The sequence below is a fragment of the Lynx rufus genome, unplaced genomic scaffold (genome assembly GCF_022079265.1).
Source record: "Lynx rufus isolate CCGP_SWC_20201006 ecotype Redwood Valley unplaced genomic scaffold, mLynRuf1.p SCAF_11, whole genome shotgun sequence".
NCBI lineage: Eukaryota > Metazoa > Chordata > Mammalia > Carnivora > Felidae > Lynx > Lynx rufus.
Genome location: NW_025814825.1, coordinates 36,893,730 through 36,920,890, shown reverse-complemented (window position 1 = coordinate 36,920,890; position 27,161 = coordinate 36,893,730). Strand labels below are relative to the sequence as shown.

General features: G+C 50.6%; 1 protein-coding gene across 1 annotated transcript in view; it reads left to right on the top strand.

Moving 5' to 3' along the window:
• Positions 1 to 27,012, top strand: part of TLL2 (tolloid like 2) — a 121,568-nt gene extending 94,556 nt beyond the window's left edge. The window contains exons 11-21 of the mRNA XM_047072661.1: positions 4,459 to 4,575; positions 5,576 to 5,721; positions 6,141 to 6,336; positions 13,765 to 13,890; positions 14,623 to 14,783; positions 15,416 to 15,596; positions 16,476 to 16,601; positions 18,885 to 19,012; positions 21,988 to 22,201; positions 25,043 to 25,293; positions 26,878 to 27,012. Coding sequence (XP_046928617.1) covers positions 4,459 to 4,575; positions 5,576 to 5,721; positions 6,141 to 6,336; positions 13,765 to 13,890; positions 14,623 to 14,783; positions 15,416 to 15,596; positions 16,476 to 16,601; positions 18,885 to 19,012; positions 21,988 to 22,201; positions 25,043 to 25,293; positions 26,878 to 27,012 — 1,781 coding nt within the window. The remainder of the gene's footprint in view (positions 1 to 4,458; positions 4,576 to 5,575; positions 5,722 to 6,140; positions 6,337 to 13,764; positions 13,891 to 14,622; positions 14,784 to 15,415; positions 15,597 to 16,475; positions 16,602 to 18,884; positions 19,013 to 21,987; positions 22,202 to 25,042; positions 25,294 to 26,877) is intronic.
• Positions 27,013 to 27,161: the final 149 nt, after the last annotated feature.

The window sequence follows — 27,161 nt, the reverse complement described above, 5'->3', positions numbered from 1 at the left end:
CTCAGATGCCCTGGTCCTGGGGAGTGGAGACTGGGGACTGCTGAATCTGAGAAGGGTATCCCCGTAGGACCGTCAGATAAAATGCATGATTCATTGTTTATATGAAATTCAAATTTAACTGGCTTTCCTCTACTTTTGTTTGCGAAATCTGGCAACCCTAAACCCCACCAGGAACGCAGTAGACTCAGAGGGCTCAGGAGAAGGAAGCTCTCGGTTACTGAAGTTCCCTAGAGAGGGCTGAGACACGCTCCTGAGACTGGGCACTCGCAGACGAATTTCCAGTGATTTCCTTTTCTTGAACTTGAAACAAGAATTTTCTCACTACAGATCCTGGCTACACTTTCATTGATTAGATGGGCTTTTTGCCACTCTTTGCTGTCGGTGATGGTTTGTTTTGTTTGGGTTATTTTGGGGGCTCATATTTTACACACTTTCTCAGTGTGTGTGTGTGTGTGTGTGTGTGTGTGTGTGTGTGTGTGTGAGTGCCACAGCCAAGGCATGGCCCGGTGCCTGTAACCGTCATTCTTCGTTTGCGGGAATTCTCCTCTGCCAACTATTTGGCCTGCTCTGATGTTTCCGAATGCAGCCGTTAGTGCACTTCTGTGTTTGGAACAAGTGCATTGTGTGGGCCGAACTGGTCCCTGGGAGGGGTCAGTGCCATGAAATCTGCTGGGAGGAGGCAGGTCAATGCCCCTTTGGCAGGAGGGAGAGCGGATTAGGGCGGATTGTGAAAGTATGCATCTTGCTCTGAAAAACTGTGCGTTGCATATTTTCCCAGGGCAGTGTGTGAAAACCCAGGCATAATGGATGCATAACTTTTTATGAATGAACCCTTTATGACTCCCCGTGGAGCCCACTTGTAGTGTCCTCATCTGCATTTCCTCTTCTTGATATCCTTATTAAACTCCTCCTCCAAAGCCGGGAACCAGATTCCGTTGAGGAATTTGACACCTTTTCTGAGTCCAGTTTCTCCCCAGCCTGTTAGTTTTCTTGGAAAGGGGCTGTTTGGGTCCACTTTTTCACAAAGTGATTAAAGAGAAATGAAAGTAGAATGAGAGCATGTCATGGCCAGTTAGAGCTATCAAATTAAGTTTTCAGTTTCAGGGGTCACTTATGAGATTGCACCTGAAGTGGGGAGGAACGTGGCCGCAGAGAGAATTTACCCAGTGATTTGAAACACTGTCCTGCTAATTGGATCCCCCTGCCTTATTTCTGCAGGAGGAATTACTCTGACAATGCACTTTTGTATGCAGAACTGTCTTTGAGTATTCTGTACCACCTCACTGCACACAAAAGCCCTTTTTCCCCCTTTCCCTGAAGTGGGGAGGGAGGTTCAGAAAGGCCAGGCTGGCCAATCAGTGTCGCGTGGCCCTACCACCGGGGCTCCCTGGGCAGGGGCAACCTCTCAAGTGAGCAGAAATGACAGTGTGAGTCAAACAGCCAAGCCCGGCGTCACCACAGACTTGCTTTATGGGTGGAGGCTTTGATCTATCATTTCTAAGTGTCCGTGTCCAAACTGGGAATGATGTTTACATTCCCAGAGAGCAGATTTCATGTCTGTTTACCCAAAAGTGTACAGTGTTCAGAATCACACCTTAACAGAGAAGTTCCTCTCGATGATGGTGGCAGTGGTGATGAAGAAGGTGAAATTGATGATGAAGGTCAAGGGCTCAGACTGCCAAGGTTCAAATCCTGCTTCATTTGCAACTTTGAGTATAACTCAAGTTGAGTGTAACTCGACTCAAATTCTTCAACCCTCAGTTTGCCCATAAATGAGATGAATAATAAACAGTCCCTAATTCAGAGGGGAGGGGGAAGCAGTTAGATCATCCACGCAAAGCGCTGGGGAGAGGGTCATGCTCAGTAAAAAGGGGCTTTCATCGGACCGTTATGGCGAAGATAAGAACATTAAGGAAATGGGCAGGGGACAAAGTAAAGGGTTCTAGGTGAGAATTACAAGGTGATTTGGGAGAGAAGTTACTTAGGAATATTTGTAACTTACCCCACCAAGCCTGGCTTTGCCAAAGCAGTGATTCCAACCCCCTCCAGAGTAGTGAGTGAGTAGACCCAGGTTGTCCTGTGGCCCAGCCGTGGGTGGTTCATCTCATCCAGTTACGTTCTTAGGCAGCAAGGCAGACGTGGGAAGTTCTTCTCTTTTTTGGAAACAGTCCCCAGTGGCTGTGACAGCTGGGGTTTTAAAAGGAGAAATTTGGACTTGAAACTCAGTTTGGTCAAGAAGGAATTCCTTTTGTGATCCCATATTGTTTAACTGCTGTTCAGCAGCTCTGTCTCCTCACTGGTAAGCAGTACTTACTGGCCCATGCTTATGTGTTGTTTTCCAAGAATTAATTGACACTAATTGGCCATGCCAGAGTAACCATTACTGAAAATTTATAGGCTTCTGATGGAGTTTTCCTTGCCAAATTCTTGGCAGAAGTCTCAGCTCATCTCACTTGATATTAAGCTCATCAAATCCAAAAAGCTGCAGGTGGCCAGAATTGGAAGGGAGCAGAAGGAGATTAGCAACTTCTACCCCATGTGTCCCCAAAGAACGTGTCCACAGTTGGCCATCAGGAAACGTCCATCGTAGCCTTTATTCCTCCCTCAACCTCACTCCCCCATTTCTCAGAAGGGCAAAGCAGAATTATAACTTCAAGTGGTTGATACAGTGCTTAATATGGTGCTGGCAATAAGGGAGCACCTGCTAAATATCTGTTGAATAGACATAAAAAATATTGAGATATAAATCACATACTATATGATTCACCATTTAAAGTGTACAAGTCAATAAGTTTTAGTATGCTCACAGAGTTGTGCAACCAACCATCACCATAATCAAGTGTAGAACATTTTTATCACCCAAAAGAAAACCCATACTCATTAACAGGCACGACCTCCCATTTCCCCCATATCAGATGGATTTTTGAGCGACCTACGCAGTCAGTGCTTGAGAGAACCATGGCTTCCAGTCCAAATAGACCTTGACTGGTCTGTGTTATGAACTGATCAGTACAACCCAGCCCATGTCGCACCCTATTCCCATCCCCACCCTTGCCATGGCTGCCATCTTTACACGACATTGGGAATTATAGGGCCAAAGATTACCATACATTGGGAAGTCACGGCCTTCCGCCTCTTCCTCTGTGAAAGATCCAAGTATCAGACTCATACCCAAGTGTCAGAGAAATACACACGTATTTGTATTTTTCAATAGCAGAATTTCAATGGCAATTATGAGCCCCTCTCTATCAGGTAGGGGAAATTAATTTTGGTCAGTTTGTGTTTTCTTCCCCCGAGGTGGGGGTGCCAGTAAGGGATGTATACATGTGCCATGGCACGGTGGCGGGGGGGCATGCGTATTGCCATCTCAGTTGGCATTGCTGAGCGTCCTCATGCCTGTCTGGTCTCCAGTCCTCTATCTGAGCAAAGAATCCTCAGTGGCTGCTGTGCCTCCTTCTTGTCTCAATTCTAGGCCAGTTCAGATTGGTGCCAAGGCCATGTCTCCCTAGAAGACATTCATGGGTGATGTCCTATGGCTCCCCACATCCTCTGGGCTATGGGAAGTTCACTTCCGTATCCCTTTGCCTGAAGAACTCTGCAAGCCTGTCTCCTGGCCTAATGTCTGGATGAGCCGTGTACACACTCCTGTTCTGACCCCCGGTGGGGCATGGGGATCAAAGATCTTGTCGCCCTTCCAGGCTCTGCCCAGGGACTGGGGGCGCAGTCCTGTCCTTCTCCCAGACCCTCAAACCCACTTGAGGTCTCTATCATCCTTTTCCATCAAGGGTCTTAGCTCAAGGTGGGACAGGGCACAGGGTCCTTCCAAAGCATCCCTTGTGCCCTCTCTAACCCTCTCCTCCCTAGTTCCCTCACTCATCTATTTTAGGAATCTTTCTAAGACTACCAGGATGGAAACATGTGCTCTTACACATCGTGTGTTCTCCCAAGTCTTTGTAATTGTGACTGGGCTTGGGAAGTTCAAAAGCCAAGAAGGTTTGATTTTTTTTTTTTTTTTTTTTGTCATGTGTTCTCTGGCATCTCTTCTCTGGGGCGAGGAAAGCAGACTGTCTTCCTAAAGGCATGCTCTGCCCCCAAAGAAGGGCCATATATGTAGTGGGAGACACCAGGGGAGGGAAGGCTCATCACTATCTCGGACCATTATCCCGCCACACCTTCAGCACCTGGGCGGGACCCAACTGGCAGAGGAGGGGTGCCTGAGCTACACTCCGGGGACTTGGATTGATTGGAGTCTGGCATTCTCTTGAAGTCAGCCTGAAGGGGACACACAGGCCCGGTGACTGCTTCCTTCCATCTATGACTCCTGCATGTGCTGCAGGAGAATCGCCACAGCTAGGGTTACCGCTCACCTTGAGGACGTTTGGAGAAACGCGGCCTCGTGTCTGTAAGGAGCTGCTTCCGGCCCTGCCGGCGGCCTGACCGGTCTTCTCCACTTCCCAGGCAGGTTTTGTGGTGACAGGGCCCCGGAGCCCCTCACCTCCACGGACAGCCGGCTCTGGGTGGAGTTCCGGAGCAGCAGCAGCACCTTGGGCAAGGGTTTCTTCGCGGTGTACGAAGGTTTGTTCACGGCAGGGGGCTCTCGTTCCACCTCTGACCTTCCCACGCGGCCCGCTGTCCCTCTTGCACCCACGCACGCGTGGCAGCCGCCAGAGCCGTGGGGGGTAGGGACAACCACCGCAGGGGCCGGGCTGAGGATCCCCAGGTCCGCAGCTGTGCTCACATCACGACAGGTGTCGTCCACCTGTCACCACCCGCTGGACTCCACTCCAGTGGGGCTGGGGAGCATGTCCCAGGTGTAGAGCCCTGAGGAAATGAAAGCAGCCTCTGAATAGCTGTGTGAGCCCGAGAAAAGAACCTGACCTCTCTGGGCCTCTGTTTCATTTATGAAAAGAAGACTTTGGACAGTACCAGGGTATTTACAAGGACATTTCTTGAAAGGGCCTCTGAGGCCACCCTGGTGATCGAGTTGAGGGAACACATAGGTCTGGGCTCTAGGCGGCTGCCACCAGGGCATTTCTGCTTCAGTTTGTCCCACCTACTGGGTAAATTGTAATTTTGCAGACACCAAAATTTTGTTTTTATAAAAGAAATAACGTGTGTGTGTGTGTGCGCGCGCGCGTGCGCGCGCACGCACGCGTGCAGGTGCGGGTCCCTCCGCACCAGCAGTCCTCTGCTCTCTACATTAGAATCCCTTGGGGAGTTCAAACATCACAGCTGCCTGGAGCACCCCCCTCCCCCCCCCCGCCCCCAGACACACTTGCATCAGAATTTCTGGGGACATGGCCCCTGCTTCCACAGCTCAAAAAATGTCCCGGGTGATTTTGATGCACAGAAAAGGTGGAGAACCTCTGCTTTGCAAGGTTATTTTCTTTATATGAAAAAAATTCAGAGTTGCAAACGAATGAAATTGTGCCTTTCTGGAGGCACAGTCTTGGTTGGCTGGAAATGAAAATGTTGCCAAGTGGAGCCACCTAGTGGTGATAAGTGGCCATGAATTTCCTTCCTAAAGGTCTGACCAAGGACCCCATTCCTTCTCTTCCCGATTCTCTTTCTAAAGCTACGTGTGGGGGAGATATTAACAAAGATGCTGGTCAGATTCAATCTCCCAACTACCCGGATGACTACAGACCTTCCAAGGAATGTGTCTGGAGGATTACGGTTTCGGAAGGGTTTCACGTGGGGCTTACCTTCCAAGCTTTTGAGGTGAGTACTGCTCAGAGTTTCTTCCCCAGGAGGAAGTAAACATAAACTTCTGCCAGACACTCTGTGCTCTATAAAGACGGGTTTCCATTTTTTTGGTTGAAAACAGGAACCTAAGTCCGTTTCAAGCTCATGGTGCATTGTACCTGGGCATTTGATATCAAAATCTTTGCAGGCTTTGAAATTGTCTCCACCTCCTTTCTGATGGCTGCCTGGGTAGATGGGGGGAAGTAAAAGTCTAGGAGGGGATCCCAGGATGTTTTGTAGAATCGCTCTTCCCTACTTATCATCTCTTAGTCTGCACAGTTTGGTCCACCCTAGACTAGATTTTTGAGAGTGCTATTTCGGTTCCCTTCTTACATAAAAAACCTTAAAGCCAGACCATCCGTCACCTTTCACGTTGCCTCTGTTTCTCTGTTTAGATTGAAAGGCATGACAGCTGTGCATATGACTACCTGGAAATCCGCGACGGCCCCACGGAAGAGAGTGCCCTGATTGGCCATTTCTGTGGCTACGAGAAGCCGGAAGATGTGAAATCGAGCTCCAACAGAATGTGGATGAAGTTTGTGTCCGATGGCTCTATCAATAAAGCGGGCTTTGCAGCCAATTTTTTCAAGGGTATGAATTAGCAGTTTGTTTCCATTTTTAGTCACAGGAAGAGGTATTGCCCCCCTGGCCTAAGAATCATAAAACCCATATGGAACCTTAGCGTCAAACAAGCCTCCCTGCCGGGAGAAGGCGGTGACCCATAGCGGAGCTGCCTCTAACAAAGTCCGCCACGGACTCAGGAGCAGGAGCAGCCTTGGCGTCGAAATTAGATTTAGTTAACTTTACAAGGTCAACTTAGTGAACCTTAGGGAATGAGCATTGATAAGAATAAATATTTGTGCAGTCAGTCTCATTAACTGAGCACCTACTGTGTGTCAGGAACTGTGCAAGGTACTTGGTTTACAGGATGTCATTGAATAACCCTTTGAGTTGGGTTTGGATCACGTTTGGTTAGAGTCGAGAAGGGTTGCTTGGGTCACTCAGTTAAGTGGTTGATCAAGAATCCAAGCGCAGTCTGACCCCTAAGCCGCAACTCTTTCTGCAGCACTGTTTTACATTCCCCGGTGTGGGCCAGAGAGGCAGCCTCGGTCTTCAGCAGCCGAGGCACCACCCCCAGCCTACAAGTCTACCCTCAAGTGGGTCAGGGTGGGGAGGACAGTGAGGGGGTGGTGCTCAGGGAACAAACCTCCATGGCTGCGTTGCCGTCTTCATGAAAGCAGACCCAGAATGCCATGGGAAGACCGGCATTCCTGGCCCCGGCAGAATGGGCTTCTCAGGACTCCTTCGTGTGGGCAGGTCTTCCTTCTCTGCTCTCGGGGACCTCCTGGAAGCCCCTCAGACCACACTCTCAAAGGGAAGCGTGGATACTCCCCAGTACATTGTGATCGGGCACCTGGTGGCACACCAGCAGCCATTGAGTGGTGTTATCTAATCCACACCTGAGATCCCTTGATGCGTGGCACTATTCACATCCAGTAGGAAGCTGCTTTCCTCTCCCTCCCTCCTCTCCAAGGACTCCTGGCTGTGCCAATCCAGAAATCCCGGTCCCTCTCTTACTCCCACTTTCCCCATCTGCCCCCTCTTTAGCCCTTTCTCCCAGATTCTGTATAAGTGGACAGGTGTCAGAAAAACCCATTTCAAGCCGTGCACCCCTGAGCAGGCAGCTCTTTGTCCTTTATTGAGAGTTCAGTTTTGTTCTCTGTCAAACAAGGGGAAGAAATCTGCCCGTTTTACCTAACCAGTGGTGAAGCCCCAACAAAATGATGGCTGTCGAGAGACTCCACAGGCTGGAAAGTGCCGCACAGATACGTGGGATTCTTTTTCTTTTGTCTTGAGGCATCTGCGAGAGCAAAACCCAAGCAGAAACAGAACGAGAATCATAATGCTTTCAATAATGGGAGGAATAATTTAATCAATTCTTTCCCAAGCAAAAAAACCCAGGCCACAGCAGGTATAATTCAAACGCAGCTCAAGCTTGTGGTTGAGATGCCTGGAAATTCACAGTCGGTACCCAACCTGGCCCGGACTGCGTGTGACTTAGCAGCAGCGACGCTCGCTGGGTGGCCTTAAGCAAGTTACACAACCTCTCTGAACCCCAGATCTTCCACTTCTACAGATGTGTTGTTGCAGAGCTGACAGGAGAAAATGAAACAGTGTAAGCAAATGCACGTGGTATAATGTTTAGACCCATGCGCTGCCTTTGCTAAAGAAGGAGTCTTTGAAGTGGTTATTTTTGTCTCTGGCAAAAATGACATGACAGTTTCTTCTTGCCAGGTATCATTTTCTTGCTGCTGCTGTAACAAATTCCCGCAAACTCGGTGGCCTAAAACAACACGAGCTTGTCATCTGGTAGTTCTGGAGGTCGGATTTCCTTGCCTCTTCCTGCATTTCTTGGTTCAGGTGCCCCTCCACCTTCGAGCCAGCACTGGCCACTTGGGTCTTTCCCCTGCTGTACTGCAGACGTCTGCTTCTACTGTCACATCTCTTTTTCTGACCCTGATCTCCTCCCTCTTTCGGTAATAAGACCCGTGTGGCTACAGTGGGCCCACTCAGATAACCCAGGATAACCTCCTATTTCAAGATCCTTAATTTAATCACACTCCCAAAGCCCTTTCTGCCAAGTAAGGTAACAGATTCACAGGTTCCAGGGACTGGGACGTGGACAGCTTCGGGAGGCCTTAGTTTGCTTACCCCATGTCACAAATGATTACGAGGCTTTATTCTACCTCTGTCCTTCTCCTCCTCTGACTTTCACCCTGAGCTCTGTAAGTTGGGTGCTGGGGAGTCAGAAACCCACGACCCACCCACACCTCATTCCTGGTTCGGTGAGGCATGTTTTTGAGAGGACCAGCTAAAGCTGGAGTGTAGGGTTACCAGATTTACCAAAAATGGGGGGGGGGAATGCCCAGTTAAATCTGAATATAAGATAAAGAATGATCCTTTAGTATAAGCATGTCCCAAACATTGCATACCTTGCTGAGAAATGGTAAGAAATATTCATGTTAAATTCAAAGGTAGTTGAGCATCCTGTGGTTTTTTTTTTTTTTTTTTTTTTTTTTTGTGACAACCCTCCTGAGATGCCAATCAACGCAGTGGAAAGGAGTGCTTCCTCTGTGATGCTGCACTGGTTTGTGGGGAACCGAGCTGGCTCACTCTCAGTACCCACGATAACCAGCTCCATTTGCTGGTTAGAAGATACCATCGTCTTCTTCTTCCACAGTTAGCCATCATTCAGCAGCCATCAAGCCATGTGTCAGGTGCTGTGCTGGGGGCTGGGGACACAGGAAGGCACAGTCATCCTCAGGAGCTCAAGGTGGTGAAAGAGAACTGCGGGCAAATGGGTGATGACACTGACCATGGACGTGTGGACCCGGGAGGCCCCCAGCCTGGGGGCAGGGCCACATCGCCCCGCCTCACACTTCAAGGGCATTTCACTTCTCAGCTCGCAAACATCTTTTTTAGATGTCCAGGAAGATGTTTACTGAGGCCCGTCTACACTGACTTAATGCACAGGCCCGGCTTGATGTCTTCTTGATGTCAGTAAGCTTGACTCTGAACCTGAAAACGGGCAGCAGGATTGCTGGAAACCTCAGAACACTTCTTGGAGGGGAAAGAAAAGAGGTCTACTGAGTGTTCCAGAAACTGCATGAGATATCTCACTTCGTCTTCAGAACAACCCCTTGGTAGGCATTATTTTTACCCCCATTTTTAAATTGAGGAAACTGAAATTCCAAACTGGCGGAGCCAGAACAGACCCCGGATCTCTGTAGGGTCCCCAGTGCATTCTTCCCACTACAAAGACCTGCCAGTCTCAGGCAAGGGAAAGTCAGGGGGCTTGAATTTCTCATTCGTGTTTGTGACTTGATTCTGACACCTGTCGCCTTTCTGCCCCCTTAATACCATGGGAATATGGGGAAAGGGGCCTTGGATTTAGTGTCTGAGGTTCGGCTTTTCATCCTGCCCTCATTCCTTATTAGGTAGGTGTCTGCTCTCAGGCAGGTCAGTTTTCCTTTCTGAGACTGGATCGTACCTGCTTTGTTTTCCACTATATTCCCAGCGCCTGGCCCACACTCAGCTCAGTAAATACTCACTGGGCAGGGAATGAATAGATGAAAGAATAATGAGGCTCAGATTCCTCATTTGTGGATTGAGCTTCCTGCTGCTTTCCCTGCTTACTTTTCGGGGTTCCCAGGAGAAAGAATGAGGTGAGACCGCAGTCTAGAGCAGTGCTGTCCAACAGAAAAAGAGGGCAAGTCACAAAAGTGAGCCACATATGTAATCTTAAACTATCCAGTAGCAACCTCGTCCCTCACCCTGCCCCCCCCAAAAGAAACAGGTGGAATTATTTGAATATATTTTATTTAACCCAATATATCAGTTTTATAATCATTTACCATCACATGTAATACTATCATTTTAATATGTAATTTATATACACAAAGTTAACGAAACATTTTAGGGTTTTTTTTCATACTAAGTCTTGGAAATCCGGCGTCTTTTACACTCACGGCACACCTGAATTTGGACTAGCTACATTTCAAGTGTTCGATAGCCACACAGGCTGGTGGCGACCACATCGGTCAGTGCAGTTCTGGAGACCGGACGGCCCAGCCTTTTTCCAGAGAAGCCATCAGTAGGGTGTCCTGGGAACACACAGCACCCAGTGCGTGTGTCAGGACTCCTCCACCGAAAGAAACTTGGAAGACTAACTACAAAGTCCACCCAGAGGAGTTGGACCAAGCCGAAGAAGCTCTTGCCTTGGTGCCAGTTGGCACGAGCCTCTGCCCAGAGCCCAGTTGGCGCATGGCACTGACCAGGGTGCCAGTTGGCCTTTGCATCCCTCTCTCGGTGCCAGATGGCAGTCCTCTCCGAGCCCGCTGGCCTGGCAGCAGGCAGAGCTCGTCTCCGCTTACTTTGGGAGATGGCAGCAGCATTTGAAGGTTGGCAGAGCCATTTTGGTCCCATACTCCTCACATAAAGAATATGATTCCCACCTTGATCCCTATACTCCTCTGTCCCAGTGCCAATGGACCACCATGGGATGTCGATGAGGCCGACTGGTTTCCTTCAGGTGCTTCTTCAAAAGCTTAAGGAGGTGCCCTGACTCCTCTTTCCTCAATGCTCTCTGAAACAATTGTTGGCATCCTCTCTGAGCCATCTCATGATCTAAGCATAGAATGGTACCTTCTTTCACGACTACCACTTGAAGAAGGCAAGGAAGACAGAGCTACCACTCTGTATGGCTGAGCCCTGTCTAGTTCAGCCTTTTCTTTTCCTACCCACACCCACAGCCTCCCAGATTTTTGGGGGAGGCTTGCCTCTTGACCACGGTAGGCCAGAGCAAGCATGAACCTGTGGGCTTGGAGCAGATGCTGCTTCATCAAAGTGTGGGAGTGGTTCCAAGGACACCCAGCGTCCCACCGAGAGTGGGGCCCTGGTACACTTCCACACCATCCACCCAAGCTGGAGTACAGTTGAAAATGGCCAAACATCCCACTGCTTTAGCTGGAGGGAGCTCAGATGTAACCCTGTATCTTTCACCCGCCTTCCTGGGCTCAATAAACATCCTACCCTTCTAGTCCCTGGAGGAACTATATTCTTGTTGCCTTCAGCCCAAATCCAATCTACCAGCCTCTCTCCCTCCACATGGCTAAGATGGCACCAGGAGACTTGTTCATCTGTGGTCTTCCCTTTCTTGCCGATGACAAACGTGTGTCCTGCCCATCGCCATAGCATCTTCTGGCATCAGAGTCTCCCTTCACCCCCCAGCTGTGAGGTCTTGTGTTTGTCTTGGTCTATTTTGGTGAGCTTCTTCCATCATTCTTTTCTGCCCTCCCCCTGCGCTCACCTGCCAGTTTCTTGACTCTGCTGTGCTGCCTTCCTGCCCATCTCTTCTTCCATCACTGGCCAGTCTTTGACACCTTGTCCTTCTTTTGACACCTTTGTCTCGCTTCCCTCCTCAGGCTTCCACTGTGCTCTCACCTGATTCAGGTGTGCCCGGGTAACCTTATCCTTTCCACTCCCTTCATCAGCATATCTGTCCACCCACTGGGATTTCAAAAGCAATCTTGCTGTTGTCTGTAGGGAGCGCTACTCCGTACCAGATGTCTGTATGCTGGGTACTTCACACCCTTCATTTTCAACCCCCACGACCCTAAAAGTAGGTACTATTCTCATTTTAAAACAGGAGGAACACTCAGAAAAATTAAATCACCCAACCGGTTGGGGTAAGATCCAGTGGTGGGTCCAACCGAGGTCTGTGAGGCTCACTCTAGAACACTGGACTCTTTCCGTTTCTTCTTATCATTGATTCTCCTCCTATACTTTCTAGAAAATGTCAAAGAAAGTACTTTGCCTTTTGTAAAGGAATGAGTGGTTGCCAGATGCTTACTATTTTAGCATACTTAATGCTTGCATTTATTCGAGCCCACGGACAACTTCAAACCCCTGTCTAGAGCATGCCTCCTGAACTCAGTCCCCCTACTGACCAACTTACTTAAGTTTGGCTGAGCCCAACAACGCATCACTCTAAGAATTACCTAAGTTTGCCCAGTGAAGAGCGGGCAGGTGCATGAGTGAGTGTTTTGTGCATTGTGGACAAGGAAGACTGGAAGGAAATGGGTCTATTTGAGTCAGAAAAGGGCAGCTCAGAGGGACACATCACGGCTGAAGGGTTTGCGTGTTCTGCAGGACCAATGGGTTGGAAGTTTCAAGGAGCCAGAATTTTGACAATTCAAATTCCAAAGGATAAGAAATACTTTTGAAAAGCAGTGAGAGTCCTATCTCTGGGGGATTTCGAGCAGGACCTGCAAAGCCATCTGTAAGAAATGTTACTGAAAGGATCGCCGCCTAAGGGCAGGACTGGGGGTGGGGGTGGGTCTTTTCAGGACTTAACTAACTGCAAGATGTCCTGGTTTCTCTCGATTTACGTGTAATGCCGTCTTTGAGGATTTTGCGGACAACACCGTGCCTGCTCTATTCCTACCTTCCGTGATGTTATGAACCCATACCACCCCCACCCTTTCTTCCTCCTAGATTGGGCTCGTTCAGCTTTGTTTTGTTTTTGAAGATGCCTCCGTGTCTTGTGCCCTCTCTGGGCTCTCTGGCTCAGTGAGGCCACAACCTCCCCTCTCGGGGATAGATGCACCACAGCCTGGCAATGGAAAATCAGGAGTTTTTCCTTTTATTTCTGATCCTCTCCCGGGCGATGCCCACTGCCTGGGTTTTTCTTTTCTCCAGTGATGCATGGGCTGACATTTCCGGGCAGATTCTCCAGTGACTCCTGTGTTGCTCCTCGGGACAGCTCTCCTGGCATCCTGCTTGGTGTTATTTAATTGCCCCAAACATATCACCAGACACTTGTCAGTGCTGAATCCCATCTGACTCCCCTGCTAACTCAGTCTCACTGTGGCCTCCCCCGGTTTCTCCTGGGAGTATTGGCTAACCTGAGAGCTCAGTGTTTTCTGTAATCTTGAAGATCTCCCTGAGCACACCTCTTCAGATTATTTATAAAACGCTAAATCACAGGTTCTGGTTCTGTCTCTAGAAAATACTTTTATATCTTCATCTAGAAATGTGTCCCTTTGTTCTTATCTTCCACTTAATGTCCCTGAGAAGTGCCATATTTGGGAGGAACCTCAATTCCATGGCATTAAAACTGATTAAGTCTTCGGTGTGGAACCTTTGAGATTTTTTTAAAAATCACACTGTATTCCCCGATTGAACCCTTCAAAGAATAAAATCATCCAGGCCTGATCTCCTCCAGAGGAGCCCTCCCTCTGGGTAACAAGTTACTCTTATGTTCTCGAGACTTCCCCTTTGGTTATGGCTGCTGCCAGTGTCTGAGACGTGGGCATGAGCCTCCCAGGGAGGTGGTCACCAGGCACCATTCTTGTTCTTAGAGGTCATTTGCCAGGGACCCTGGGGCGTGGAATGGGATGGGGAACAGACCAGGCAGCTCTGTGGTGATTTAGCCGGGGTCCCCTTCCTCTCCCACAGAGGTGGATGAGTGCTCCTGGCCAGATCACGGCGGGTGTGAGCAGCGCTGTGTGAACACTCTGGGCAGCTACAAGTGCGCGTGCGACCCTGGCTACGAGCTGGCTGCCGATAAGAAGACGTGTGAAGGTTGGTGTTGGACCCACCAAGCTAGAATGAGACAGGATAAGGGACAAGTTAGGAGAAGTGGGGAGGAGAGGGGGAAGCCGGCTGGCTGTGAGGTGACATGATCTGTGGTGGGTGATGTCCCCGGCTCTCGGAGGGAAAAATAGCTCCACAAAGTCACCCACGTGCGAGGGGGCTGCCCAAATTACGAGGACTCCATCCCAGGCGCTGACGGGTTCATTTTCTTCCGTGACCGTGAACACTTCACATGATTATCAGATAAAAAAGAAAAGCAAAGAAAAACTCTGCGCCCTTAGGTGTGACTCAGCTGATAGCTCATTTCACTTATTCCATTTCTACCTGCCTGGCATTCCGTTTTCCTTGCCCACCTGGCTGACCCTGCTTGTTCGTGTAAGCCAGGTAAAGTGCACAGCTCGGTACAAACATTGCCAAGGCTCCTTTGGTCCAAGTCATGTGGAGTCCCCGGCTATGCCCCTGAGCGACAGGTAAGCACGCGTGTGTTGTCATCATTTTAAAAAGCGGTAAAGGCTTGTCCTCAGCTTCATCCCTCCAAATGCTCAGCTGAAGCCGACTAGGAGAAACGCTGCGGGATTAATCAGTTCAGATTGTCAACCTTTCTCTTTTTCTTTCTTTTTCTTTTGTATTAAAGAACAGCCCGCTTATTGCTGCTTGGGGGAAATCGCAGTCACTTGGAACGAAAACCAAATGAGTCTTGCTTCTGTTTCTCCCGTGCAGTGGCCTGTGGCGGTTTTATTACCAAGCTGAACGGAACCATCACCAGCCCTGGGTGGCCGAAGGAGTATCCTACAAACAAAAACTGCGTCTGGCAGGTGGTGGCCCCTGCTCAGTACCGGATCTCCCTCCAGTTTGAAGTGTTTGAACTGGAAGGCAATGATGTATGCTTCTGCGCTCTAATTCCTTGTGTGGGGACGTGGCTCGGGGCTGCAGACCAGCGAGGGGCTCGGCAGGCAGGGACGTAGCTTCCTATAGTCATACAACCTTTGCGGGGCAGAATCTGGGAGCTTTTGGTGCAGCAGTTTCAGCTGTCCGTCCTCTGCAGACACGGTGCCTTGGTCCTCTTGTCACTGACGGACCCAAGGAGAATCAGGACCAGAGTGGAGGAGGCAGGTCTTGGGGGTGGGAGACGGTCAAGACAAGGATGTCCCCTGGGGTAGGAGTCTGGGGGTTAGCATCCTACTGAGGGTAACGGAGGGGGTGAGACGCACCCGGGGACCAGGATGGTATGAATTGCCTGTCTCCTCCTTTGGGCAGTGGTCATGGGATGACCAAGTCGGCCAAGGCCCAGGTAGAGCCCTCCAGCCAGAGTGCTAGTCGCGAGAGCCCCATGTTGCCTGCGCGTTGGGCCAGAGGGACCCCAGTAAGAGTTGAGAAGCCCCTCCCTTCTTCTGGATGAGGCTGAGCCGGTCTGGCCCCTAGGCAGGGTGTGGCTGTCAGGAAGGGGTCCTGCACTGACTGTGGGGTGGGGCCTCAGGAGGGCCGGGCAGCTCCCCGTGGCGCTCCCTTGCAGGTCTGTAAGTACGACTTTGTGGAGGTGCGCAGCGGCCTGTCCCCCGACGCCCGGCTGCATGGCAAGTTCTGCGGCTCCGAGATGCCCGAGGTCATCACCTCCCAGAGCAACAACATGCGTGTGGAGTTCAAGTCAGACAACACGGTCTCCAAACGGGGCTTCAGGGCCCACTTCTTTTCAGGTGTGGGGGCTTGGAGGCCAGGTCCCAGGCCGAGGGGGACATGGCTGTGTAGGCTCTCAGCCTCGGGGGCACCTGCTCACCCCCTCTCTGCCCACTGCCCCTGCCCTCACAGTATTTCAGCCTTGGAGGTGGCGTGCCCAGATCTGGGTTGTGTTTGTTTTGTTATTTTTTTATATTGGTGGTTATATTATTACAGGGCTGTCGTAACAAACTGCCACAAAGTGGGTGGCTTGAAGTCACAGGGATCTCTCCCAGTCCCGGAGGCCAGAAAGGTGTATTGACTTATGTATTTTTGAGACACAGTCAAAAATTGACTGGGGTGCCTGGGTGGCTCAGTTAAGTGTCCGACTTCAGCTTGGGTCATGATCTGCAGTTTGTGGGTTCGAGCCCCGTGTCAGGCTCTGTGCTGACAGCTCGAAGCCTGGAACCTGCTTCAGATTCTGTGTCTCCCTCTCTCTCTGCCCCTCCCCTGCTCATGCTTTCTCTCTCTCAAAAATACATAAACACCAGAAAGTGCTTTGGGAAGTGCCCATCACATAAATATTCAACACATGGCAGTTATTTTTATTATTGTTACTATTATTAATATTAGCCTATCCTTTAAGGAGTTCCTTGTTTTGGCAGGAAGCAGGGGTAAAGAATGTATATATATATATATATATATATATATATATATACACATATACACATATGTATACATGTATATATATGTGTGTGTGTGTGTGTGTAAATATATATATATATATATATATATATATATATATATATATATACAGGGGAGGCTCCCTGATGGAGGCTACTTTTGAGCAGAGTTCTAAGGTGGGAGGGACATTTCCCAAGTTGGCATTCCCCCTCAGGAGAGTCTGTTGATCTCTTCAGACAAGGACGAGTGCGCCAAGGACAACGGCGGGTGCCAGCACGAGTGCGTCAACACGTCTGGGAGCTATCTGTGCCGGTGCAGAAACGGTTACCGGCTCCACGAGAATGGGCACGACTGTAAAGAAGGTAAGGCTAGACCGCAGCTGGGAGGCACGGCTGACCTTGGCCGCCAAGGTGTGCACATGTGTAAGAGTGAGAGCGAGGGGCCTTTTTGGTCTGCCGAGCCCTCAGCGTCTGCCTTCCCTCCTCCTTGACCTCCTGCTGAAGGGTGGCTTTCCCCAGGAGGCTTGCAGGGGCCCTCAGGGGCCCTCCTGGAGTGATTATTGCAAAGTGGTTACACCCCCAGGCTCTAGAATCAGACCATCTAGGTTTAAACCCTGACTCTACTTACTGGCTTTGTGACTTTGGGCAAGTTACTTAACCTCTCTGAGCTTCAGTTTCTTCTTCTAAAAGAGACTAAACATACCCCCTTCTTAAAGGTGTACGGGGATTAAATGAAAGCATGCCTAGAAAGCACTTCAGACAGTCTGGCACCTATTAAGCACTTGAAATGTCAATGCATATCAACCATCTATATCATAATAGTAGTTGCCATATGCAGGTCTGATAATAAGACGGAATTGGAAAAAGATTGCTCCCTGCTCCATTTACTACTCAGAGTTCAGGGCCAGATGCCTTTGAATGTCCAGTCATTCTGGAAAGAGCCTCCTTCTGTTATCACCCTGCCTATGAAGGGAGTTTAGGCATCTCTGATAAGCACCCAGGCCTCTAGGCCTTGGCCCCAGCACAGGGCCCCACAGAGGGCGTCAGGAGAAAGGAAGATGTGAAGAATGTTTGTTCCCTCGGGACAAACATTTCAAGTTAGGAGATTTGCCTAGGATGCACAGAGTCTGATCAGGCCTACCTGACGTGTTACAGGATGAGCTAAGACAGCTTCAGAAGCAGGCCACCCTCCAAGCCCAGCTCTGTGACACAGACATGGGCAGTAGTGGGCTGGTTGGGAGGCAGGTTGGAAGAACTTGGAAGAACCTGTCATCCCGGAACTTAAAAGTCTTCGTCAGATTCCTGTGAGGTGGGCCTGGGTCAGAACGAAGCTTCCCTCCGGTGGTGTGAGGGAGGCCAGGAGGGATTTAACCCCACTAAGGCCGTGCCAACTGAACAGCTGCTGCCTTCCTATGGGGCGGGGGTGTGGCAGCAGATGTTCCAGAAGCTGAGCCCCTGTCCCTACTGGCATTTGTGCTCTGTGTGGCTGCAGAGTGGAGGCAGCAATGAGCAGAAACCCCCTCCCTCTGGTGCCTGCCCCCTCCCCCTTCCCCTTCCCCTCAACTGCCCCCTCCAGCAGCCATGGGGCGGGGCAGCATTGGTTGGCTACGCAGGGGTGGTACACGCTCCCTCTGTTCCCCAACCATTTACGGCAAAGGCAGGCCTGGGTTCAAGTCCTGGCCCCGCCCCTCCCCAGCAAGTCACCCCCCCACCCCGCCCAGCCCCACAAGTTATTTTCTCGTTTGGAAAGTGAGAAGGATCAGAAGAGAGAAAGCATTCAGAATGCTTGGCATAGTGCCCAGCCCAGAGGAGACACATTCCAAGTGTTGACCGAAATGCTACACACTGAGCAAGTCGTGGAACCCGTCTCTGCTAATTGCACCATAACCAGGGCGACCTCTGTAGTCTCCAAATGAAACTGCTTTGAAAATCTGAAAGAAGTACAGGCAGAAGGCATAGTGATGGGGGCGCCTGGGTGGCTCAGTTGGCTAAGTGCCCAACTTTGGCTCAGGTCATGATCTCGCAGTTTGTGGGTTCGAGCCCCACGTCGGGCTCTGTGCTGACAAGCTCAGAGCCTGGACCCTGCTTCAGATTCGGTGTCTCCCTCTCTCTCTGTCACTCCCCCACTTGTGGTCTGTCTCTCTCTCAAAAAAATAAACATTTAAACAATTTTTAAGAAAGAAAGCACAGTGATGAAGACCTCTGTTGGTACTTGCTAAACCGTTTACATGTATCATCTCATTTAATCCACGTATCCCCCTACCAAGCTGGCACCCTTTTACAAATAAGGACACCAAGGCTTAGGTGAGTGCCCAAAGTCCCACAGCTTGAAGGCAGTGGGACCAAGTCCTTTTGACCCGGTGCCTGTGGTCTTGACCACCAACTACCGTATGTCCAATGATAACCACGACCTGAATGGTGATAGTGCGAAAGATGAGCCATCTGAGCCCACAGGAAGGCAGCGAAACCAAATAAATCAACAAATCTCTAGCCAGGGGACATTTGATTCAGGCTGACCCCTGCCCCCACTTTTGGTAATGACCACATGACAAATAAGAAGGAGAGATGGAGACTCCCCCAGAGGGCCTCTGGTGCTGCCCACAAGTGAACTGCTTCTCTCTGCATGTGTCCCCCCATCGCCCCCAGCTGGCTGTGCGCACAAGATCAGCAGTGCAGAGGGGACCCTGGCGAGCCCCAACTGGCCTGACAAATACCCCAGTCGGAGGGAGTGTACCTGGAACATCTCTTCAACCGCGGGCCACAGGGTGAAACTCGTGAGTCATTTTCATAGTTTATGGACAACACGGACTTTGGTTTCAGAGGCATGTGGCTGTGAGTCTCTGTGCTGCCACTTTCCAGCTCTGAAACTTGGGAAAGTTACTCAACATTTCCAGAACTCAGTTTCATTATCTGGAAAATGGGGATGCTAATGAACGCCCCCTCGCGGGCTGCTGTGCAGATTAAGAAAGGACACACACACAGCTCTCAGCACAGGGCGGCGGTGAGAAAAGCCCTCTAAAGAGCACCTGTTCACAGCGGTACCGGTATGAGGTGACTTTCACGGCACAGATCGGTAGAGCTATTTCAGATTTGCTTGTTTCCAGTTGTAATTTTTGACAAAACAATACATTCTCAGGGTTAAAAAAAAGTAACCAGTACAGAGTGTTGGCAAGTGGGAATCAAAAGCTTCTAGATCTCCCACGGCCACTCCAGAAATGACCTCTCTGAGCGCTTTTTGGAAAATCTTTCCAGAAATTTCCTATGCATACACAATAGTGTATGTACATGCATGGGAAAAATATATGTTTCTTCTTGCCCAGACTTCTCCAGTGGATGCTTATTATTATCCGTATTTCTCTAGAACTTACATTTTAAAAAATTAACAATAAGAGATTAAGTTATTTATGCTAATTCTCTCTTGAGTTAAAAAATATGTATCTTCCAGGCATTTCCTTAAAGTCCCTCGTGCATTTGATTGTATGTGTGCGTACCATACTTGGTTATTTCAAAGGAGAAACTAGTCTGTGGTACCAATCTCGTTTCTCAGCCCCCAGAGTACCCCAGATCCTGGAGTGTAAAACTCTCTTGCTAGCTGGAGAAGGTATACTCCAGACAGATGTTTTTTAAAAGGGTCTTTCTGACTCTGAGGTTTGTGAGCTCTTCAGAAGGCACATAGATGTTCCTCCGAAATATGGGCCAATATAATGCAGGGAGAATGGGAGAGAACAAAGGAGGTCGTGAAGATAAGCAGACAATGGCTCCGGGGACTTTCGAGGGTGTTTGCTGGCAGGTGAGAGAGGGGAGGACAGGTACGCGATGGGCCCCCAGAACAGAGCGCAGGTGCTGGTGTCTGTCTGTGCCAGGCCCAGGGCAGTGAGGGGTGGCGAAGACAGAGCCCACGACCACAGGCTGCTCACAGCGGGCACCCCATGTGCATGGCTGCCCATGGGGGAAATGTGGCGGTGGCCTTCCTGGGTGTCAGAACAGCCTTGAATCTGGGTGAGGGTGAACTAGAGTGCCTTAGAGTAAGGCACTCCTTCCCCAACGCTGCCTTCTGCGGGAGAAGGTTCCCAACAACATTCTTCTCGGCTGCGGGCTGGGGAATGGCGCCCCCTGGGGGTGGGAATGTGCAGCCTGCACAACTGGAAGTCGTGCTTCTAAGGGGCACAAGATTTTAGCAGTTGCTAAACGTCTTCCTCTTCTTTACAGTGCTAAGGAAGCAACTGATCCAGTGGCCAGAGTTAGGCCAGATCTCAAATTTACAAGTTTTCTAGTAAAAAAAAAAAAGCTCCCTTGGGAAGTGCATGGTGGGTATACTGATCATGCTCTATCTTTTTGCTTACGCAAAAATGTAATGCTTACACATTTTTTTGCTTACACAGAAAATGTGAATCAAATACTTCCCAAGAAGCTGGTGTTTCACTGTATGGGCACCACAACAAGGTGTCTCATGGGTGTCCCTCTCATTGCCTCACCCACCCTGATGCCGCTGGTCCCCCCTCCTGCTCTTGCCCACTGTCTCTGTACCACCCTCCACCCAGCTCCCTTTCTGTAAGGTGTGAAGGGCTTTGCTCATTCCTATTGTGTTTATCATTCCTACGAGAGCCCACACTGCTAATGACCCCTCTCCACCTCCATCCCTGTCCTGTCTCTCCAGAAACTTTCTTATGAATTCAGACCCTCCTTACCAACCCCATCCCCCCAAGTCCTCTCTTCCTGCTCTGTCATTTGGTTCACGCCTTCATTTAACACTGTCCCCTCTCACCTTGTCCCATCTCCCTGGAAGCCATGGGCAGGCCATAAGTCATTCAGCTGCCCAGTCCCTGGTGCACGGCCTAGAATTGAGGGGCTCCTCTGGCCAGCTTTGGGGGACGGTCTTCAGGGGGCAGGGAGGAGGTAGGCAGTATAGCCTGGTGATGGTTAGGAGTGTGGGCTGGAGTCAGGCTGGCTGGGGCTCACGTCCAGCTCCCTCCTCCTCTGGCTGTGTGAGTTTGGGCAAGACACTTTTCTAAGACTCACTTTCCCCTTCTGCACATTGGGTGTAATACTAGCTCACAGCACCATCAGAATTAAGTGAGAAAATGTTCGTGAACATTTGGCACAGGACTCTGCATGGAAAAAACCCTCCTCGAATGCCAGACACTATGAGGGTGCAGACACAGAGCAGCGAGCACTTCGTACAGCCTCATCCACATCACTCATGGTCAAGTATAGTCCAGAGGTTAAAGGCAAGGGCTCTGCAGGTAGACCTCCTGGCCTTGGCCCAGTTCTACCACTGGGTGACCTTGGGCAAGTCGCCTGACTTCTCTGTGCCTCAGTTTCCTCATCTGTAAAATGGGGGTTGTAGTTGTAGACACAGCACAGGGGCGTGAGGATTATTCGAGGTTATATTTGTGAAGCGCTTAAAACAGCTCCTGGCGCAGAGTGAGCACTTGGCCATTGCTGCTGTCGGGGCTGACAACAAGCATCTCAGCTCTGGGAGCCCAGCCATCTCACCCGCAAAGTGCTCACAGCAGCAATCGCTCATGTAACTGCCTCGTGGGGGTGCCTGGGGACCAGCAGAGGGCTCGAGTTGAGACTCTCGCTGTAGATGTTGCTGTCCTCACCTGGGCGCCATGCCCCCTACGAGGCTGGTGGGGGCAGACGAGTGTCCTGCCTCGCCCCATCCTCTCCCAGCCCCCAGAGAGGCGGCCCCCACCCCAGCTGAGTGCCAGGCCCCTGCCTCACTTTCTGCTCTTCCGTTCCCCAGACATTTAACGAGTTTGAGATCGAGCAGCACCAAGAATGTGCCTACGACCACCTGGAGCTTTACGACGGAGCCGACAGCCTGGCGCCCATCCTTGGCCGTTTCTGTGGCAGCAAGAAACCAGACCCCGTGGTGGCTTCAGGCAGTAGCCTGTTCCTCAGGTTTTATTCGGATGCCTCTGTGCAGAGGAAAGGCTTCCAGGCAGTGCACAGCACAGGTACGTGAGCGAGGATGCCCAGCCGCCCGCTGATGTCCATGTAGACTGGAGACAGACGGGTGACGGCGGCAGGGAAGGAACTGCCTTTCATTCTGACTCTTGGGGGGTAGGAGGCGTGTGATCAAATGTCCCTTCAAAAACGAAACGTGGGCAACCATGAGGGGAAGGGTGGTTTTCTCTTAATGTCCTTAATCGACAGCATTTGAAGTGGGCAATCCCGTTGCTGGTGTCGCATTTCTTTCCTCTCTCCCTTCCTTCCTCCCATCCTCTTTTCAAAATTTATCTGTAATTTGGCTGGTCTGTGAAATCCGAAAGTCTGGGAGCTGAATGGTGGGGAGCAGCCCTTTTCACCCTCTAAGGACAAGTTCTGGAAAATGGAAAATGGTTCTTTATCTATTATTTTTCCTCCACTTAAAATGTAAATAGCTCTATTTGGTCCTTTGGAGGAAAATGTATATGCGTGTAACTAACACATCTATTTTGTTAAATAGAAGAATGTCAGTAAGAAAATGGGCTCTGCTCTTTAGCCATTAAAACATTACTCACAGAAATAACCGACTCTCTGATCCCGGTGTTAGACTGTGGCCCTTTGCCAAAGCAGTGGCTGCCCGTGGCCCACTTGGAGTCTGAGCTCATGATCCTGGGACCCTGTGAGCTTTAACAGCCCCCTCCCCACCCAGTTTATTTTCAGAGCCAGAAGATACGAATCGGGAAAAACAAAATGACACCGGCACCCTTAGGTGGTTTAGCTTGCCCACCTAGAAAACACTTTGGTGTCTGCAGAACTCTTCCAAGCTCCTTGAGGTTTCCAGCTTCCCCTAGGGAAGGTTAAAAGCCATTGACTGGTGACTCTACCCTTTAGTCCCTACAGAAAAAAGTAGGTCAGGGTCCCAGCAGGAAATGAATCATTATTTGAGGAGAATTTTAAATTTTTTTTTTTTTTTTTTTTTTCAACGTTTATTTATTTTTGGGACAGAGAGAGACAGAGCATGAACGGGGGAGGGGCAGAGAGAGAGAGGGAGACACAGAATCTGAAACAGGTTCCAGGTTCTGAGCCATCAGCCCAGAGCCTGACGCGGGGCTCGAACTCACAGACCGCGAGATCGTGACCTGGCTGAAGTCGGACGCTTAACCGACTGCGCCACCCAGGCGCCCCTATTTGAGGAGAATTTTAAAAGGGACTGTTTAGAAAGGGGCAGGCAGGGTGTGGGGACACCATAAAGAGCAGTGCAGTAGCCAGGACCGGGAACTACATGGGGGTGGGGGCAAGGGGTGATACCCCAGGCCAGGATGCCCAAGGAGGGAGTATGCAAGCAGAGTAACCCCCCTCCCCCCACCTGGAGCTGTGCCCTTCAGTTGAACAACACAACCTGTGGTGACCAGGCAGGGAGTGAGCCTGGGATTAAACACCCTGACCTCTCTCCTCCCTCCTCTCATCTGCTGGTGTTCCCCATGGCTGAACCCAACCCAGAAGGCGGAGGGCAAGGGGGCTAGTCCATGTGGGCCTAGAGGTCAGCCTCCGGAGGCCCGGAACAGGTGGGGAAGAATGGAGAGAGGATCTGGCAAGGAGGATAGAAGGCATCCTGCCCTGCGCTGCACCCATTTCATTGCCACCCATGTCACGTCGGGGACTCGAAATTTCCCAAAGGCAGTTCACACCTGGAGGAAATTCTAAACAAGAGCACAGGGAGGGTTAAGAGTCGGCTGTCTGGGGGCGCCTGGGTGGCTCAGTCGGTTAAGCGGCCGACTTCGGCTCAGGTCATGATCTCGCGGTCCGTGAGTTCGAGCCCCGCGTCGGGCTCTGTGCTGACAGCTCAGAGCCTGGAGCCTGTTTCCGATTCTGTGTCTCCCTCTCTCTCTGACCCTCCCCCATTCATGCTCTGTCTCTCTCTGTCTCAAAAATAAATAAACGTTGAAAAAAAAAAAAAAGAGTCGGCTGTCTGGCAGGACTGGGGCCGGCTGGGCCTGAGGGTGTTACCAGACAGTACAGCAGCCACACCCTCAGGAGCTGCCTGCCCCCCACCCCCACCCCGTCCCCCACCCCGGGATGTGGAGCACCCTGAAGACAGGCAGTGGAGGAACTTACCTTCAGAATTTCTGGTGCTTTCTAATCTCAGACCACTCTCATGTATCCATTTATATTATGTGGTCTCAAGTGGCCTAGACAAGATAGTATGGGACCCAGGCCAACCAGAGTCACCATCCTAGTCAAAAACCCAGAAGCCAATGCTACAGAATACAAGGCCAAAGCATGCGGCCCAGCTCACCTGTGGGCACCCCCCCTCCCCGCCCCAGGAGCCTCAAAGTCAGCTATAGTCAGCCCTGTCAGATGCACGAGCAAGTCAGTCCATAATCTGAGGTTTCTAGATTTGAGAGCTCACCTGGAGGTCTGATGTGCTTTTGGTGCCCTCTGTTGACAACAGTTACAAATTACAGTAAGTAGGTGGGGCTCCGGAGCCCTTCTCAGGCGCTTCTAGCACTTCCAGGTGATTATTAAGTGGTAAAGATCCAGCCAGCCAGCTTTTTCCAGAAGCATGCTCGGGTATTCCCGGAGGCCTTATGCGGCCCAGCCTGGGAACATAGGATCTTGGCTGGTAAGGGCCAATTTGGACCCTCACAGTAAGCCCTGAAACTCAGACCTTTCGGCCTCTATGTACGCCTCTGTAAAATGGGATGATGAAATTTGCCAGACTTTCCTACAGGGCACTGGCGAGGCCTCGTACAGAAAGCTGGCCTGCGTGCATGCGGGTGTGGAGAGAGAAAGCCCAGGCTGGGAAGGGGGTGGGGGCGCCGCACGGTTCTCGGTGCCAAGGAGGCGTGGCGACTCTCTCTCCGCTCCAGAGTGCGGGGGCAGGCTGAAGGCCGAAGTGCACACCAAAGAGCTGTATTCCCACGCCCAGTTTGGGGACAACAACTACCCGAGCCAGGCCCGCTGTGACTGGGTGATCGTGGCGGAGGACGGCTATGGCGTGGAGCTGATATTCCGCACCTTCGAGGTGGAGGAGGAGGCTGACTGTGGCTACGACTACATGGAGGCCTACGACGGCTACGACAGCACCGCGCCCAGGCTCGGCCGCTTCTGCGGCTCCGGGGTGAGCGCCCCGGTTGCGGGGCCCGGGACCAAGCATGACGATTCAGAGCGTGAGGTGCCGCGGGCGCGGGGTTGGGTCCCAGCCACTCCTGCCACTCGTTAGCACCAGCCAGCGGGATACAAACAGGGAGAGCAGTCGGAGAGGAGTGGGGTGGAGGGGGTGGCCTGGAACCAGATCAGGAGGGCCTCACACCAATGTCGGCTATGTAAGAGCGTTTTCCTGGAGGATTTTCCTACTATTTTTGCAAAGGATTCCCTTCCCCCAAATCCTCATTTTCATTTGGCCTTCAGGCTTAAAAAAAAAATTTTTTTTTTTTAAATCATGCTTTTGTATATCCCGTATTTTGACAATTCTCTTCCCAAGCAACTCCAAGCTCCTCCGATATCTCGAATCACTCTTCCTGTGAGCACAGAGCTATGCTCCAGATCATCATCATTCTTCTCGTTACCTTTTCTTTCCTCAGCCTCCAACCCTGGACGGGGCACGCCTGTTTTGTTCACTATTTCCCCAGCACCTGACCCAGAGCCTGGCATACAGTTGGCACTCAGTGCAAGTGTGTGGAGGGGCCAGTACAGGGCCCCGGTCACTCTCTGGCTGCACCACACTGGGCGTGCTCACACTGGCCCCGCCCCTCCTTGTCTCTGCCTCCAGGGCTGGTTGTACAAGCTTCTTTGCTATTGGCTGAAATTGCATCAGATCATTTTGGAGTCACTAGTGCTGCTTTTGCTGATCGGAACCTCAAAATGGCGTTTATATCAGTCTCTGAATAATTTCCTGTTATCTTCCCTCACCCTCCCAAAAAGAAAGGATGGCAAAGTGGGACGTAACCAATGCCATGCCTTTAATAAAGTCTTTGAAACTATGGGGTCCGTGTGCGGAGGAAAACCTTGGAGAGTCCTGAACAGTGAGATGTGTGGGAAGCCCAGTTTGGTCCCACTGTGACCTGGCAGACAGCAGCCTCGGAACCTGGCTCCCGTTCATTGACCCCCTTGGCCAAACCTTTCTAACAAAGGTAGAGGTTCCTTCCCACGTTTTGTCCTTGGATGGGACATAGGCTGAATCCGTGGGCTTTGGTGTTTGGTCTGCTGGGAGACACATCACAACGTGACCCTAGAGCTGGCGGATGGTGGGGGTGGGGGTACCTACTTCACAGTCAGACCTGAGCTTGGGTCCTGTCTAGCTGTATGAACTTGAATTTCAGTTTCCTTAAGTGTAAAGTGGAGATCACACCACCTTATAAAGTTGTCGTAAGGTTTATATATGAGGTAAGATCCGAAAGTACTTAGAGCAGTTCCTGGCCCATCTGTACCAGTAATAACCAGTAGATTCTATGTGAGCTGTGCGTCTAGGATTGTCTTGAAAAAGTGGGGCCTGGGGAGCTCTTAGGAGCCGAATTGGCAATGTTCTCCTTTGAAAAGGAACTTGTTTTGATGCCCTTCAGAGTCTCTAATGCCAGGGACGCCTCATGACAGCACTGGCCTTCCTATGTTCTCATGTAACTTCTGTCTCATCCTCCGTATTTAAAACTCCAACCACAGCCAACTGACCTAAAGTCCCCCTGGTTTTCTCTTGCCCTTCCCTCAGCCACTGGAAGAGATCTACTCAGCAGGAGATTCTCTAATGATTCAATTCCACACGGATGACACCATCAATAAGAAAGGCTTTCACGCCCGATACACTAGCACCAAGTTCCAGGATGCCCTGCACATGAAGAAATAATGTCGATGTTCTTGAAAGACAGGAACTGAGAATGTTTTTTGTAACAATAGCACCTTGTGAATCTGCCCTAAACCGGTGTATAGTATTTTTCTCAAAAACTCAAAATCTAGTGTTGGAGGTCTGTCTCTGATGAAGTTTGGCCAACAAGG